General features: G+C 32.0%; 2 protein-coding genes and 1 pseudogene across 2 annotated transcripts; 1 reads left to right on the forward strand and 2 right to left on the reverse strand.

The window, feature by feature from the left end:
- The first annotated feature begins 553 nt into the window (after positions 1-553).
- LOC123218627 (small nuclear ribonucleoprotein E-like) lies at positions 554-2,844 on the forward strand. Its single transcript, XM_044640138.1, has 6 exons — positions 554-713; positions 825-851; positions 947-1,009; positions 2,218-2,296; positions 2,415-2,460; positions 2,606-2,844. Exons 1-6 carry the CDS (start codon positions 672-674, stop codon positions 2,613-2,615), a joined length of 267 nt encoding a protein of 88 aa, XP_044496073.1. The 5' UTR covers positions 554-671; the 3' UTR covers positions 2,616-2,844.
- A 779-nt stretch (positions 2,845-3,623) lies between these two features.
- LOC123218621 (D-3-phosphoglycerate dehydrogenase 1, chloroplastic-like) lies at positions 3,624-7,999 on the reverse strand. Its single transcript, XM_044640128.1, has 4 exons — positions 7,322-7,999; positions 5,449-5,825; positions 4,716-4,826; positions 3,624-4,628 (listed from the first exon to the last, which is right to left on the reverse strand). The coding sequence occupies exons 1-4, from the start codon at positions 7,953-7,955 to the stop codon at positions 3,861-3,863; spliced, it is 1,890 nt and encodes a 629-aa protein (XP_044496063.1). The 5' UTR covers positions 7,956-7,999; the 3' UTR covers positions 3,624-3,860.
- A 3,315-nt stretch (positions 8,000-11,314) lies between these two features.
- LOC123218927 lies at positions 11,315-12,523 on the reverse strand (annotated as a pseudogene).
- Between the last annotated feature and the right edge of the window lie 428 nt (positions 12,524-12,951).

A 12,951-nucleotide genomic window follows, 5' to 3' on the forward strand; every position in this document is an offset into this window, starting at 1 on the left:
ACACACGAGTCTCTATTGTGTGATCTCTGATTTATGAACCTGATATGAAAACATGAGAATTGTTGTCTGATAATATTTATTTGATGTTTCATGTATATTATCATTAAGAGAATGAATGAGAGGGACCATAATAACTAGAGTTGTGTACATAAACAAGCTAGTTAGAATGAAAAACAAAAACGTAAGTTATAAAATAAGTTATGTGTATATGAAGGTACTTTGGAAGTCACATATTTATTAACATTTGTATTTATAATTTTTTATTATTTATAATCAAAATTAATATAAAATAGGATAGAAATTTTTATTTAAAAAATTTGTGGGGAAAGTGTTATTTAGTTTAAGATTTTTTTTTAAATATTTTTAGTAAATTTATAAAAAGAATTCAAAAATTATTGTTAAAAAATGTAAAGAGAATGGTGTAAAATTGACTTTTTCAAATTTAAGGATAAAACTTTAATAATTCATCAAACCTTTAGTGGGAAATAGTCATTTAGCCTATTTTATTATATAATATAATTAGTCGAATTGAAAATTATGGACACATTTATCAGGATAAAATGGTCATTTAGATATTTATCGTGTTTAGGGTTTAACAGGGTCGCTTTAAGCGTTTGTGAATAGAGAATAACAAAAGAACAAGCTTGTTCAGTGAAGGTGTAGCAGCAACCATGGCCAGCACCAAAGTTCAGAGGATCATGACTCAACCTATTGTAATGTTGCTGTTTTTTTGTTCATTATTTTGCCCACCAATTTGAATTATTGTTTTAATTATTTCTCGTCTAATTAATATATTTATGTGTATTCTTGTTTTGTTGCCGCAGAACCTGATTTTCAGGTTTCTCCAAAGCGTAAGTGTCAAAATCATGTTTTTCTCTTTGTTTGTTTTCGTATAAGTCGTTTTCTTTGTTTCCCACTTAGCTTTTAAATGGTTTAAAAATTGCAGAAAGCTCGCATTCAGATCTGGCTGTTTGAGCAGAAAGATTTGAAAATCGAAGGCCGTATCATTGTAAGTTATTTCACTAATTTTATTTTGTTTAAAATTTGTTTTTGCTAAATTTAAACTATGCCCATGTCAAGATTCTTCACTTAAATGGTGTTGGAAAAGTATGGAATTTATTTCCAAACGGAATTTCAGTTGCTGAGCTCAGAGTATTAATTGTTACTTATTTACTATTACATGAACCATTGAATTAAATTGTATGGATGATTGAGAATTTATGTCTCATTTTATGCTAAAAAGATCGTAACCCTTTCTTATTGATATGGAATTTTTTTTTTTATCTCTTACATTAATCAGTCCTTCTTGAAATTATTATACATCGATTATAGGTTACAAACAATTTCTTGATTTTACCTTCATCAACAGGTGAAATTAAACTTATACTATTATTAATATCCTAATCAGTTGATGGCTTCTATGTCTCGAGATCACCGGATTTGTCATAATTCCTTCTGTCTCTAGTCTATTGTAGCATAATTCAACAGTCCTACATTTATATGTCTTTATTTGATTAATGTGATGTGGGCTGTTAGAAAAGACGAGACAGTTGCAAATTGTTCTTGGTCAGTTGCAGTTAAATTCTCCCAACCCAATTGCCTTTATATGCCAACCATCTGACGTTGATTGGGTGTTTGTGACAAGTGCCTTTTTAATATTAGTTTATATGTTGGAAGCTTTACATATTTCTGTGTTTTTTCTTCTTCTACATTTGCCCTTCAGTTTTGTAACTACGAGTGTATTCTGGATTTCAACATTGAACATTCTCTCCTATTTTTGATAAATCTGTCTGAGGTTTTATATATCTGTAGATCTAGCAAACATAACTACCCATAATAGCACTGTAATTTGTTTCTACTTAAAGAAGGAAGAAGCAGTCTCGGTAAAAAAATGATAAGTATGATTCTTCATATATATGTATTTATGTTGTTGAAGAGGTAAAGTTATCTAGTAGACAGTGTCTGTTTAAATAAAAATATTATACAAGGGCGTCTCTCTATTCTGCTATATCTGCTGAGGGAAATGACAAATGGATTGGTGAAATACTGTTCATTTCATGTTTACTTGCATCTGGTTAGTGAATATTATGTATTCAAGTTTGATATTCTTTTGCAATAGCAATAATTGTTATGTGAAATGTTTCTCTTCCGGGGCTACTTTTTTATAATTATATTCTGAACCATAAAGTTTATGTTCTGGTATATCATTTGTTTCAGGGATTTGATGAGTACATGAATTTGGTTTTGGATGATGCTGAAGAAGTTAACATAAAGAAGAAGAGTAGGAAGTCACTGGGTAAGTTATATAATATTGTCAAGAGAAAGAAAAAGAAGAGTTATCAATGACTTCTCATTCTTTTGCTGCAAGAATTTTACTTTTTTCACTATGTTAATTAATTCTTGATGTTGGATAGGGAGGATACTCTTGAAGGGAGACAATATAACTCTTATGATGAATACGTAAGACCATTCTCTCTCTCTCACTCAAGCACTCTAAAACTCGCACACAATGCATCTAAGTTTCATTTTAAAATTCATTGTCTTGCATGGACAGTGTTTCTCTAAAATTTACTGTCTCATGAAGTAATATTTTGTTTATGTTCAGGGGGAAATGATAATTGAGGTGATGGCAGCTTGTGACATAGCAAAGTTATTCTTACTTCCTGGAATTTTCTCTAGTCAATGAATCAAGCATGTTATTGGAAATTCACTGCTAAGCATTCAATTTACATGCGTGTTGTAATGATGAATCCTCCTTGTGAACTGACATAGATGTATAGATATTTGTATTACATTCTGTCTGCACAATTTTTCCCCAGCTATAAATATATGATCTTTTTTCCAGGGCTTCCCTAAACTTAAGATGTTACATTTTGTCCAAGCTGGAAAAATGATTAATCTTCTGCCATTTTTTAATCAATAAAATCATGTGTATTTATTTTAAGTATACAAACGTATACACACTTGATGTGTCATCATGTTATTGTATTATTTTGAAAAAATATCAAATAATACTCAACCATGTAATGACACATATTAATGTGGATCTTATTTTGTATTTATAGTGGATATGCATAATATTGATCTAGTACTTAAAGTGCTAGATCCACCTTTAGTGGAAGGGTTCCCAATATTTCCCTTATACCTTTTCACTTGCTTCTTTATAGTACTTCTTTTAGTTTTTCCTTTTTTCACCATCCTCTTTATCTCCATGTTTCCATTTCTGTGCTTTCTCGTGGCTGCACATTGTTTTCTAATGATCTATTATTTGTCGTCTTACTTTTGCTTTTTTATACTTGCGTGTTTGGTGGCCTAGCCAAGATAAACATTTATTTTTCCAAGTTATCAAGAATTTGTAGGGTAGATTTTTAATTCTTAAAAAGGAAAATGAGGTTAGAATTCAGTGCTAAAAGTAAGAACAAGAGAAGCTGTAACAAATTCCACTTTCAAATAGCTCAAGGCATGGGAAGAATGCTCTACTTCATGTTTGCTTGTTACTGTTTGCAGATGTCCAGGGCAGCAAAACTGTCCTTTATAAACTTCTTGGGTTCCAACAACTGGGATTTTAATTTTAAATGGGAGTCGTATGCCATTGTTGGATTATTTTAGTGCAGAGTTTGAAATTGAAAAATTGAATTCAACATTAACATAACCATTAAACATAATACTGATTGTCTACCCACATACTTTGAAGACATATTTCTGATACAAACAAGAAATCTTCCCATTTACCGGTAAACCTCTTAGAACTACTATTACAACCACCACTAGCTTAGAAAAAAATACAACCAGTAGGTAAAAATCGCCATGAAGAAACAGTCCGATTGCCAAGTTTGAGCAGGTTTGATGATTTTTTTTCTCTATAGTTCGAGGAACACAAACTCTTCAACCGCAGGCACATCTCCTATTTCCTTGAGAGCCTCCTTGTTTGGTTCCTCATCGATGCCAATTGCCATGATAGCTTGTTTTCTCCTGTAAGTTCTTCCTACACTCATGAAGTTGACATTCACATTGTGCTTTGCCAGTATGTTACCAACTTTGCCAATCATGCCAGGTTGATCTACCTGCCTGCACAGAATCAGGTTCCCTTCCAGGCTCACGTCCACGGCAAATGATCCGACACATGATAAATGCGGTACCCCATATTTCACTTTACCCTCAATGGTTATATCTCCATTGTCTAAAACAGAGCTAGCAAATTTAGATTCAACATTGGATAAATTCAACCGGATTGAATCAATGGGAAACTCCAGGGATGAGTCCACAGCCACACGTTCTTCACTAACGCGAAGGCCTTTCTGTTTTGCTGTGAAATCTGCGTTTACTAGATTGATGAATGAGGATGATATCGGTTCAATGATGCCTTTTGTGATCATAGCTCGGAGAATTCTCGTGTCCAAGTCATCTGCGTTTTGAGATGATCGATAAGTTACCTTCACAGATTTGATTCCTCTCCCGCCAGAGACCAACTGCACAGCTAGCCTTCCAAGCTTCTCTGCTAGCACAACATAAGGAGCCAACTCCGACAAGACTTCAGTAGAAACTATCGGAGCATTGACAGCAGTAGCAGAAAGCTCCCCATTCAACGCTCCAACAACAGCCTCTGCTATTTCAACAGCAACTCCTTCCTGATACACGAAATATATACACTTTGATGAATTAGGAAAGAATAAATTCAGATCCGAATTTTCAAAGGAGCTAAGTGAACATCATACCTGTGCTTCCTCTGTGCTGGCTCCAAGATGAGGTGTGACAGTAACATTCTCATGTTGCACTAGTTTGCTATCTTTTGCTGGTGGCTCTTGACAGAACACATCGAGCGCAGCCTGTCTCATGCCATTAAACATCGATATGCGATGCAAAATATTCCCCATATTCTCATTGGAAATGAATCGTAGAAACATATAAACAAATAAACAAACGTATTTTTTCACAAATCTAAGAAATGAAATTGTGAGAAAATGTATAAATATGAAAAATAAAGAGATTTTTTCATAAATACCAAATTTTATAATGTGTATTCAATCAATTTGATTTATTAATCTATACCCAAATAGATAATGTCTATTAAACATGACAAAACCAAGTTTTCAAATGTTCGTCAATAGTTGGATAAGTCAGAAATAAATAAAAGATGAGTTTTAACACATTGAAGAGAAGTGAAACTTCATACGTTGGAGAAGAGAGAAGACAACCTATAATTAGGTTTGAAATTGTGAAAGAAGTGAAGCATGAAATGATTTTAAGTAAAAAATAAGGATAAGAACAGCTTTTCTTTTCCTTAAACACGTTTCGATTTTCTTTTATTTCCAAACCGCCCTTGAAACCTTTCGTATCAATTTCGGACGTTTCAGAAATAGAACCGTTTGGGAAGCTCAGAAAGGCACCATCCTATACTTCCTAGGTTAACATTATATGATTCTACGTGCATATTTTTCGGAATCATACCTGAGCAACTGTTCCATTATCGAGAGCTCTGACTAATGCATCTTCGTCAATAACTCCACCTCTTGCAACATTAACGATGCAAACACCCTTCTTCATTTTGGCAAAAGTCTGGTCATTGAAAATCCCAGCGGTGGTGGGCGTGAGAGGCATATGGAGGGAGATGAAATCTGCAGTGGCAAGTGCCTGATCAAAGTTGACCAAATCAACACCGACAGCACGGGCTCTGTCAGCTGGGCAATATGGATCATGAGCAATAACATTCATCCCCAAACCCTTTGCACGCCTTGCAACTTCCGACCCAACTTTCCCAAATCCCATCACTGCCAATGTCTTTCCAACCAATGATACTCCCACATACTTGTTCCTCTGCCATTTGCCTGTCACATTGCATCATTCTATATAAGCTTGCTACAAATCCTGACACATACAAGATTTCCAAAACAAAGCCGCTTGTACTTTGCGCTCAACTAGCTTTAATAACAAGGGTGTGGTATCTGATCCACATAACATAAGTTTAAGTCTACTAACAAATTTATGATCGACTAAATTTCATTGCTTGATCCCATCAGTTAAACAACATAAGTTTTTGATAAAATGACATGTAGAGCAGGTCCAAAGTGAATTTGGTGCGTGGTCACCCCATCATCTAATCAATCAGTAGATACAGTGCAATATTGACCATGCAGTGCTTCGCAAAATAGGGTTTAGTATAATTTCATGTGTTAAATCCACATGCTATTATTCTTCTCTGAGAGTCAGTAGCCTTTATTTATTTTAATAATGTGTCGGTGGAAAAGCTGCTTTTTTTTTTTTCTGATATTTCCGATTGTTCATGGAGCAACACATGATAAATAATTCAAAACAACTGCCAAATATCCGAATAGTATATAAATTAAGGCCAAATGACTATTTCCCACCCAAGGTTTGAGGAAATGATATTTCTGCTCTAATTTGAAAAAGTCATTATTTTACCCATCTATTAAATTTGTTAAGAAAATTTATTAATTTTTTTTATAAAATTATTGAAAAAGATATAAATACCCTCAAGTTAGATAACATTCTCTCTCTCCCAAAATTTAATTTTATACCATAATTTATATTAATTTCAATTAAGTTATAAAAAATTTATTAATACAAATATAGATAAGAATTTCAATAACATATAATCATATGTTTAGGGTGAACAATAATTTTTTAAAATGTTAGGGGTGTTAATTAAAAATTTTAAAGGGATTTTAAAAATTCAAAAAATGTTTAAGGTTTTTTAAATTTAAATATACCTCTTAATAGTTTAACAAATGATAATTATATTCTTAAAAAATTAAACAAAATATAACAAATTAGAATATAAATATTATATTATAAATTATTGAGACAATAGTTATCTTTTTAAAATATATGAAGATGAATATGATAATTTTTTAATCAAGATAAGAGAAAGTCTCCACTTGCCCATAATAACTTTTTAAAATAACACTTACACCATTATAATAGTGTTTTTATTTCATTTTAATATGAATATTATTATAAGATTTAAAAATTTAAAAATAAAATAATAATTAATTACATCTCTATTATAATAAATATTTTTTTCCGTTAAAAGTAATAACTAATTTTGATCGTTCGGTGGAAAAATGACATTTTCAAATTAATGTGTGTTTCTCTGTTATTTTATCAAACCTTGCGAGCATTTGACCATAAATTAACCATAAAATTGGGAAATCGACCACGCAGTATAAATTTATGTCAGAAAAATAACTTTCTTTAAATATAATATAATTTTTTGTGATCAAGATTCAAGATCGACCAATTAATTATTCACCTTTGGGCATCCAGAAATAATTCATTTTAATAAATTAAATAATAAAGTTACCAGATTTCATGGAGGCATCTGCCTGAGCAACATTCCTGGCCATGGCAACCAGCAACGCGATACCATGTTCAGCGGCGGCCACCGTGTTAGCGGTTGGGGCATTAACCACCAAACAACCGAATTCCGTGGCGGCCTGAAGATCCACATTGTCAATGCCAACACCAGCTCGTCCGACGACCTTCAACCTCCCCTTGGCTGCCTCAAAAACCTGGCGAGTTACCTTGGTGCCACTCCGCACAATCAACGCATCAAACTTCGAGATCTTCGCACACAATTCCTCCCGCGAAAGATTATAGCAACATTCAACTTTCCCGAAGCCACTCAAGACCTGAATTCCGGCATCTCCAAGCTTCTCGGAGACCAGGATGGAAGGTCTATCTCCCGAAATCACTTCTTCAAGTTGGTTGAAGCTGGAAAAAGACACGATTTCTTCGGTTTGCAGGGCATTTGTGACGGATGATGAATGAGAATTGCGGTGAGAATGGGAGAGCTTGAGGGAGGCGGAAGTGGAGTTGGAGTGGTGGTGGAAGAACAGGACGGAAGATGGTCGCGAGGAAGAAGGTGAAGGAAAAGAGGAAAAGAGAGGTGTGTGGAAGGTTTTGGTTGAGGAAGAAGAAGTAGCAGGGGTAGCCATTGAATGGGAAAGATTTGTATTTACAGTTGGCGCATTGGAGAGATGGGTGTGGGGATCTTTATAGTAAAACGTTGTGAAGAGAGAATGTAAAAGTAATTAACAAATCTTTTAAGTGCTAATTAACTCAGATTAGACAGTAATTACGCAAAGAGATTAGTTACCACTTACCACAAAGTTTTTGGAAACAAATGTTCCAACATATAAAAATATCAATAAAACTATGTATATCTATTTTAGATACACAAATGTATATACATTTATATGTGTCATCATGTGATTGGATGATTTTGAATTAAGACTAAAACAATAACCAATCATATGAGGACACATATGAGTGTATATATATTTGTGTACCCAAAATAGGTACACATAGTATTACTCTAAAAATATATATAATTATTATAGGAGTTGATATTACTTTAATTTTTATTCAAAATTATTTAATATTATGATAATATATTATATGTATATTTATTTATTTATATATTTAAAAATATGTATTTATATAATTTTTTTTGTTTAACAAATATAATTAATATTACTTTGTTAAATTATTGAAAAATCATAGGTTGAAATTCAAAATATGTATATATAGAATAATATTATATATACATATTTTTTCGTATAATTTAGACTTATAAATAATACATTATCATATAAGTAAGTATTATTTTATTTTTAATTTAAAATTATTCAAACATATAATAATATATTATTCATATATTAAAAAATATATACATAATTTTATTTTATATACACACACGCGAACCAATTCTATATATATGGATCAAGGGGTTCCACAATCAATAATATAATTCGGAGGGTCTAATTATGTGAAAAAAATAGGGTTAGAATTACCAGAATAATAATCGGCCCACTTACTTGATAATCTTATTACAATAAAACTATGTATACTTATTTTTGATACACAATTTGTATACACAGATGAGGTGTTATCATGTGATTGGATGTTTCTTTATCATATAATGACACATGTTTTAAAATCACCTAATTATATGATGACACATCACTATATATATAAATTATGTATCAAAAATAGATACATATAATATTACTCATCTTATTATTATGTAGTCGTCCTTGAAGGCAAGATTAGCTGTCAATAATAAAAAAAATGTGCAATTATTGTTTTACTTATAGTGGAAGTAAATATGATTATAAAATAGGGCCAAAAGGACTTCTTCCCACCCAAGTTTTAGTTCGTTTCCAATTATTCATTCACCAAATTTCAAAAATCTAATGTAAAAATCAATAAAAAAATTAGATAATACTGTATGGATCTATGCATTATCCAATTATCTGTAAATCGATCAGATGATGCACAAACAATGATGTCATGTTTGTGTATTATTCAAACGATGCACAAATCTGTGTAACAAATCTATGTAACTTTACACAGATTTATGCTAAGTCATCTAACATTTTCAAAGGATTTTCAATGATTTTCGTATTAGAAAACCAGTAGGGGGGAAGGTCGGTCGATGGGCTTCTTGGAATAGTCATAGGATTTTGAAAAATCAAACTTAAAGAGGAAAATGTAAGTTTTCAAACTTTTAAATAGTAAAAATTATTAATTTTTTAATTTTAAAAAATAAAATAAAAAATAATTTTATTTATTTTAACATTTAAGATAAAATAATGATTTTACTTTATTAACTAATTATTAAATTTAACAAAAATTAAATTATAGATGAATATTTGAATTTTTTAAATTTTATCAGTAAATAATTGGAAATGATCGTAAACTTGGGTGGGCATAAGTCCTTTGCCCTATAAAATATAAATAATTTCATCTTTATCCTGACTAGAATACCCCATGAGTCACTTGTGTTTGTATACATCTCAATCAAATTAAATTCGACCACCGTCTTGATAGAGCTTATTGGAGGAAAACCCAATTTCAAGTAATAAAGAAGCAAACATAACATAAAATCATCCTCTTTATTTTTGTAAGATAACATTACAGATTTGCATTGACATGTGAATCTTTTGAAACTCTAGCCACTTTGCTCTTTATCTTGTCCCATTATTTTTTGGGTCCCTTCACTTTCATCTTAAAAGTTAGAAATTATAATTATTGTTGTCGTTGATACGATGATATATTATTTATATATTTAGTTATATATTTAAAAACATATATGCATAATTTTAAAAAATTAACTTGTATGGAAAAGTTTTTACTTGTTGAACAAAAACTCTTCCCTTGGTGACCTCCAACGCAAACCCACAATTGATTTTGGATATATTTCTCTTTATTCTCACCATGTCTTTGTTGATTACAACTATAAATCTCTCACCTTTTGGCATGCTCTTTTTTCTTCTCATTTAATCTTACTTCTTCTTGCCCCTTTTACTTCCATTTATCATATTCATATTTTCTCTTCCTTTTTTTTTTTTTTCGTTTGTTATTTACATCTATATGTATCATTTCAATTTTTCTTTTTAATTTCCATTTGGGTACTCTTAAATCTCAATTTTAGCACTTGGGTTCCCTGCTTTTTCTCCAAATTCTTGTAACTATCTTTAATTCAGCTCAAGAGTTTTAGTTCTTTGCTAATTGGGCATTTCAGATCTTGGGTAATGGCTATTTATACAGAAAAAGGTTAAACTTTAAAGAGATGAAAATAAATAAAAAATTACCAGTATTCTTAACAAGAAATCATGAAGAAGAGTGGGGCATGTGTATAACTACAAAGTGCTAACTTTTTTAAAAGAGCTATGAACTTAGACCAAATCTTGATCACCATTTCATACCTAGAAAAATCATGAGAGAGAGAGCCTAGCTGTCCCAGGAACATGCTGAGATTTTTTTAATTATCTTTCACCTATTTTATTATTGCTCGATGTAGATTTGTATGTTAAATTTCATGAATATTTTATTTATGCCCTTTCTCCAACTATATTTATTTTTCAATTATTTTTAATTTAAAATTATTTAATTATATGATTATATATTATTTTTATATTTAATTTTATATTTAAAATTATATACAAATAGTTAATTGATTTAAGATTGAATTACTAGGTATCTATCAACTCTTCTCATATTTTATCTAAAATCCTCTTACACGAATAAAAAAATTATACAAATTTGTTCACATATCTTGATTTGGTAACATCGATTGATTTTTAAATGAGATAAAAAGTAAAGAATCACATTATCCAATTATAAATTATCATTTTGATTTATACAAGTAAATTTGAATAATTTATTTGTATGTATAATTTTGTTCTTGTGATAATGGTATGGAAATAAGCAAAAACTAAACAACTGATAATCCATGGTAATGCCATTTAGTCCCTATCATGGTCAGATTGATCAGCTGCCAATGCAAGCCCTAGAGAACTGAATTCCCACCACCAAACCATTCATGGAACTTGAAAATATCCATGGACAGGCTTCATTGAACATCTTGGTGCCATGGATACAACTTTCGATGTCCACTGAATTGCTGAGGTAATTAAACCGAACAATGGGATTAACCCAGACATATGTTGAAGCCGGTTTAAAGTACCACTTGAAGCTGGTCAATAATCTTCTCCAAGAGGGTAGCTATAGTGAGATAAAGTGGTGAAGATTAGAGGGTGTTCTGATGGAAATAGACTGAGCTGGGGATGCAAAAGGCATAAGGTTGGAAGCTGCTTCAACATAATCTCCTAATTCTGTAATGCTAACAACCTGAATCGATGAGTGCTCCAGTGCGATTGGAGGCGGAATCAAGATGCCATTCCTCAGATTATCATTAAGGTACTGCGCCACGTATGGACTGTGAAAAGCTACTGGAATTCCCCAAATACCTCTCAACAGCAACAACTGTGGACTCCCAATAGCACCAGCACATACCAGCACCACACCATTTTCCCTCAACATTGCGTGACGATGCAGCCGTATTGCGTCTTGAGAAACCACACTAACTGCCGTCTGTTTAACCGCAGAATCAGCTGAAAAAGATGCCAACAAAATCCTTTTCAAACCAGAAACTACATTCAAACCTTTTACATAACCAAGAAAATCAGCAGCACTATGCTTCCTCCCTGAACCGTTAAAAGTTGAAGCACCAATCTTAGTACGGATCAACAAAGGCCTCCAACAACCCACCTCTAGCAGCAGACTGCCAATTTCTGAACTCAGGCCTAAACACAGCCCCCTTCTCTACCGACTCATAGGACTCACAACTCTCGGGTCCCAATCCATACCTAATTTCTGATAGAAATCCTGATCAGCCCTGCTATAAAACCTTGCATTGATTGCACTACTGCCACCAAGAACACTACCTCGAGCATCGGGAATTCCATGCTCCGACGTTAAGGCTTGCGCAAGAGAACCACAAGTATCAACCTCCATAAGGGTGGTCAAGAACCCTTCTTGAGTCATCAAATTGTGCTTACCATAGGGCAGAGCACCACGTTGTAAAACAAGTACTTCAGAAGATTCTAAGTGTTGCCGCTAATGCACTCCCTGCATTACCTCCTATCACAATAATGTAGTCATAGTAGTCCCTGTCCCCGATGAAAAGTCCATGGCATTGTGCACAAACTTTAAGCATCTTTGTTCTGCTAGAAAAGAGATTTTTTGTTGGTAACCAAGAAAATTGAATGAAAACCAACGAACAAGATAACGAAAGTTCTAATATTTTATTTTATTTTTTTTAATTTTTTATAAATTATTAAATAAGGCTTTGAATCACCTTTTATAAATAGTTTGTATAACAAAAAATAAGACCTTATATATAAAAAAGTATAGGTTTAAGTATCTTCTAATGATATATCAAAATCAAATTTTTGACTTATTTAATTCAATGGTTATGACGTTATTTATTAAATTCAAAGTTTGTGTATAGTTAGTTTCGACTTAATATGATAGACGGTCCAGAGAGTTTATCCTATTTAGTGTAATTGATTCTGACCCAATATGATTAACGACCTGGTTTAAACGGATTTTCTAATTACAAAAAAAAAAATTAAGTATTTATAT

This window comes from Mangifera indica, chromosome 6 (genome assembly GCF_011075055.1).
Source record: "Mangifera indica cultivar Alphonso chromosome 6, CATAS_Mindica_2.1, whole genome shotgun sequence".
Lineage (NCBI taxonomy): Eukaryota > Viridiplantae > Streptophyta > Magnoliopsida > Sapindales > Anacardiaceae > Mangifera > Mangifera indica.

Excerpts from the sequence above, each read along its gene's own strand:
- LOC123218621 (XM_044640128.1), bottom strand. The coding sequence starts at position 7,955 with ATGGCTACCCCTGCTACTTCTTCTTCCTCAACCAAAACCTTCCACACA. Across the intron at positions 4,827-5,448 it reads ATAATGGAACAGTTGCTCAG|GCTGCGCTCGATGTGTTCTG; the intron begins GTATGATTCCGA and ends GGCATGAGACAG. Across the intron at positions 4,629-4,715 it reads CCAGCACAGAGGAAGCACAG|GAAGGAGTTGCTGTTGAAAT; the intron begins GTATGATGTTCA and ends TTCGTGTATCAG.
- LOC123218627 (XM_044640138.1), top strand. The coding sequence starts at position 672 with ATGGCCAGCACCAAAGTTCAGAGGATCATGACTCAACCTATT. Across the intron at positions 852-946 it reads TTTTCAGGTTTCTCCAAAGC|AAAGCTCGCATTCAGATCTG; the intron begins GTAAGTGTCAAA and ends TAAAAATTGCAG. Across the intron at positions 2,297-2,414 it reads GAAGAGTAGGAAGTCACTGG|GGAGGATACTCTTGAAGGGA; the intron begins GTAAGTTATATA and ends GATGTTGGATAG.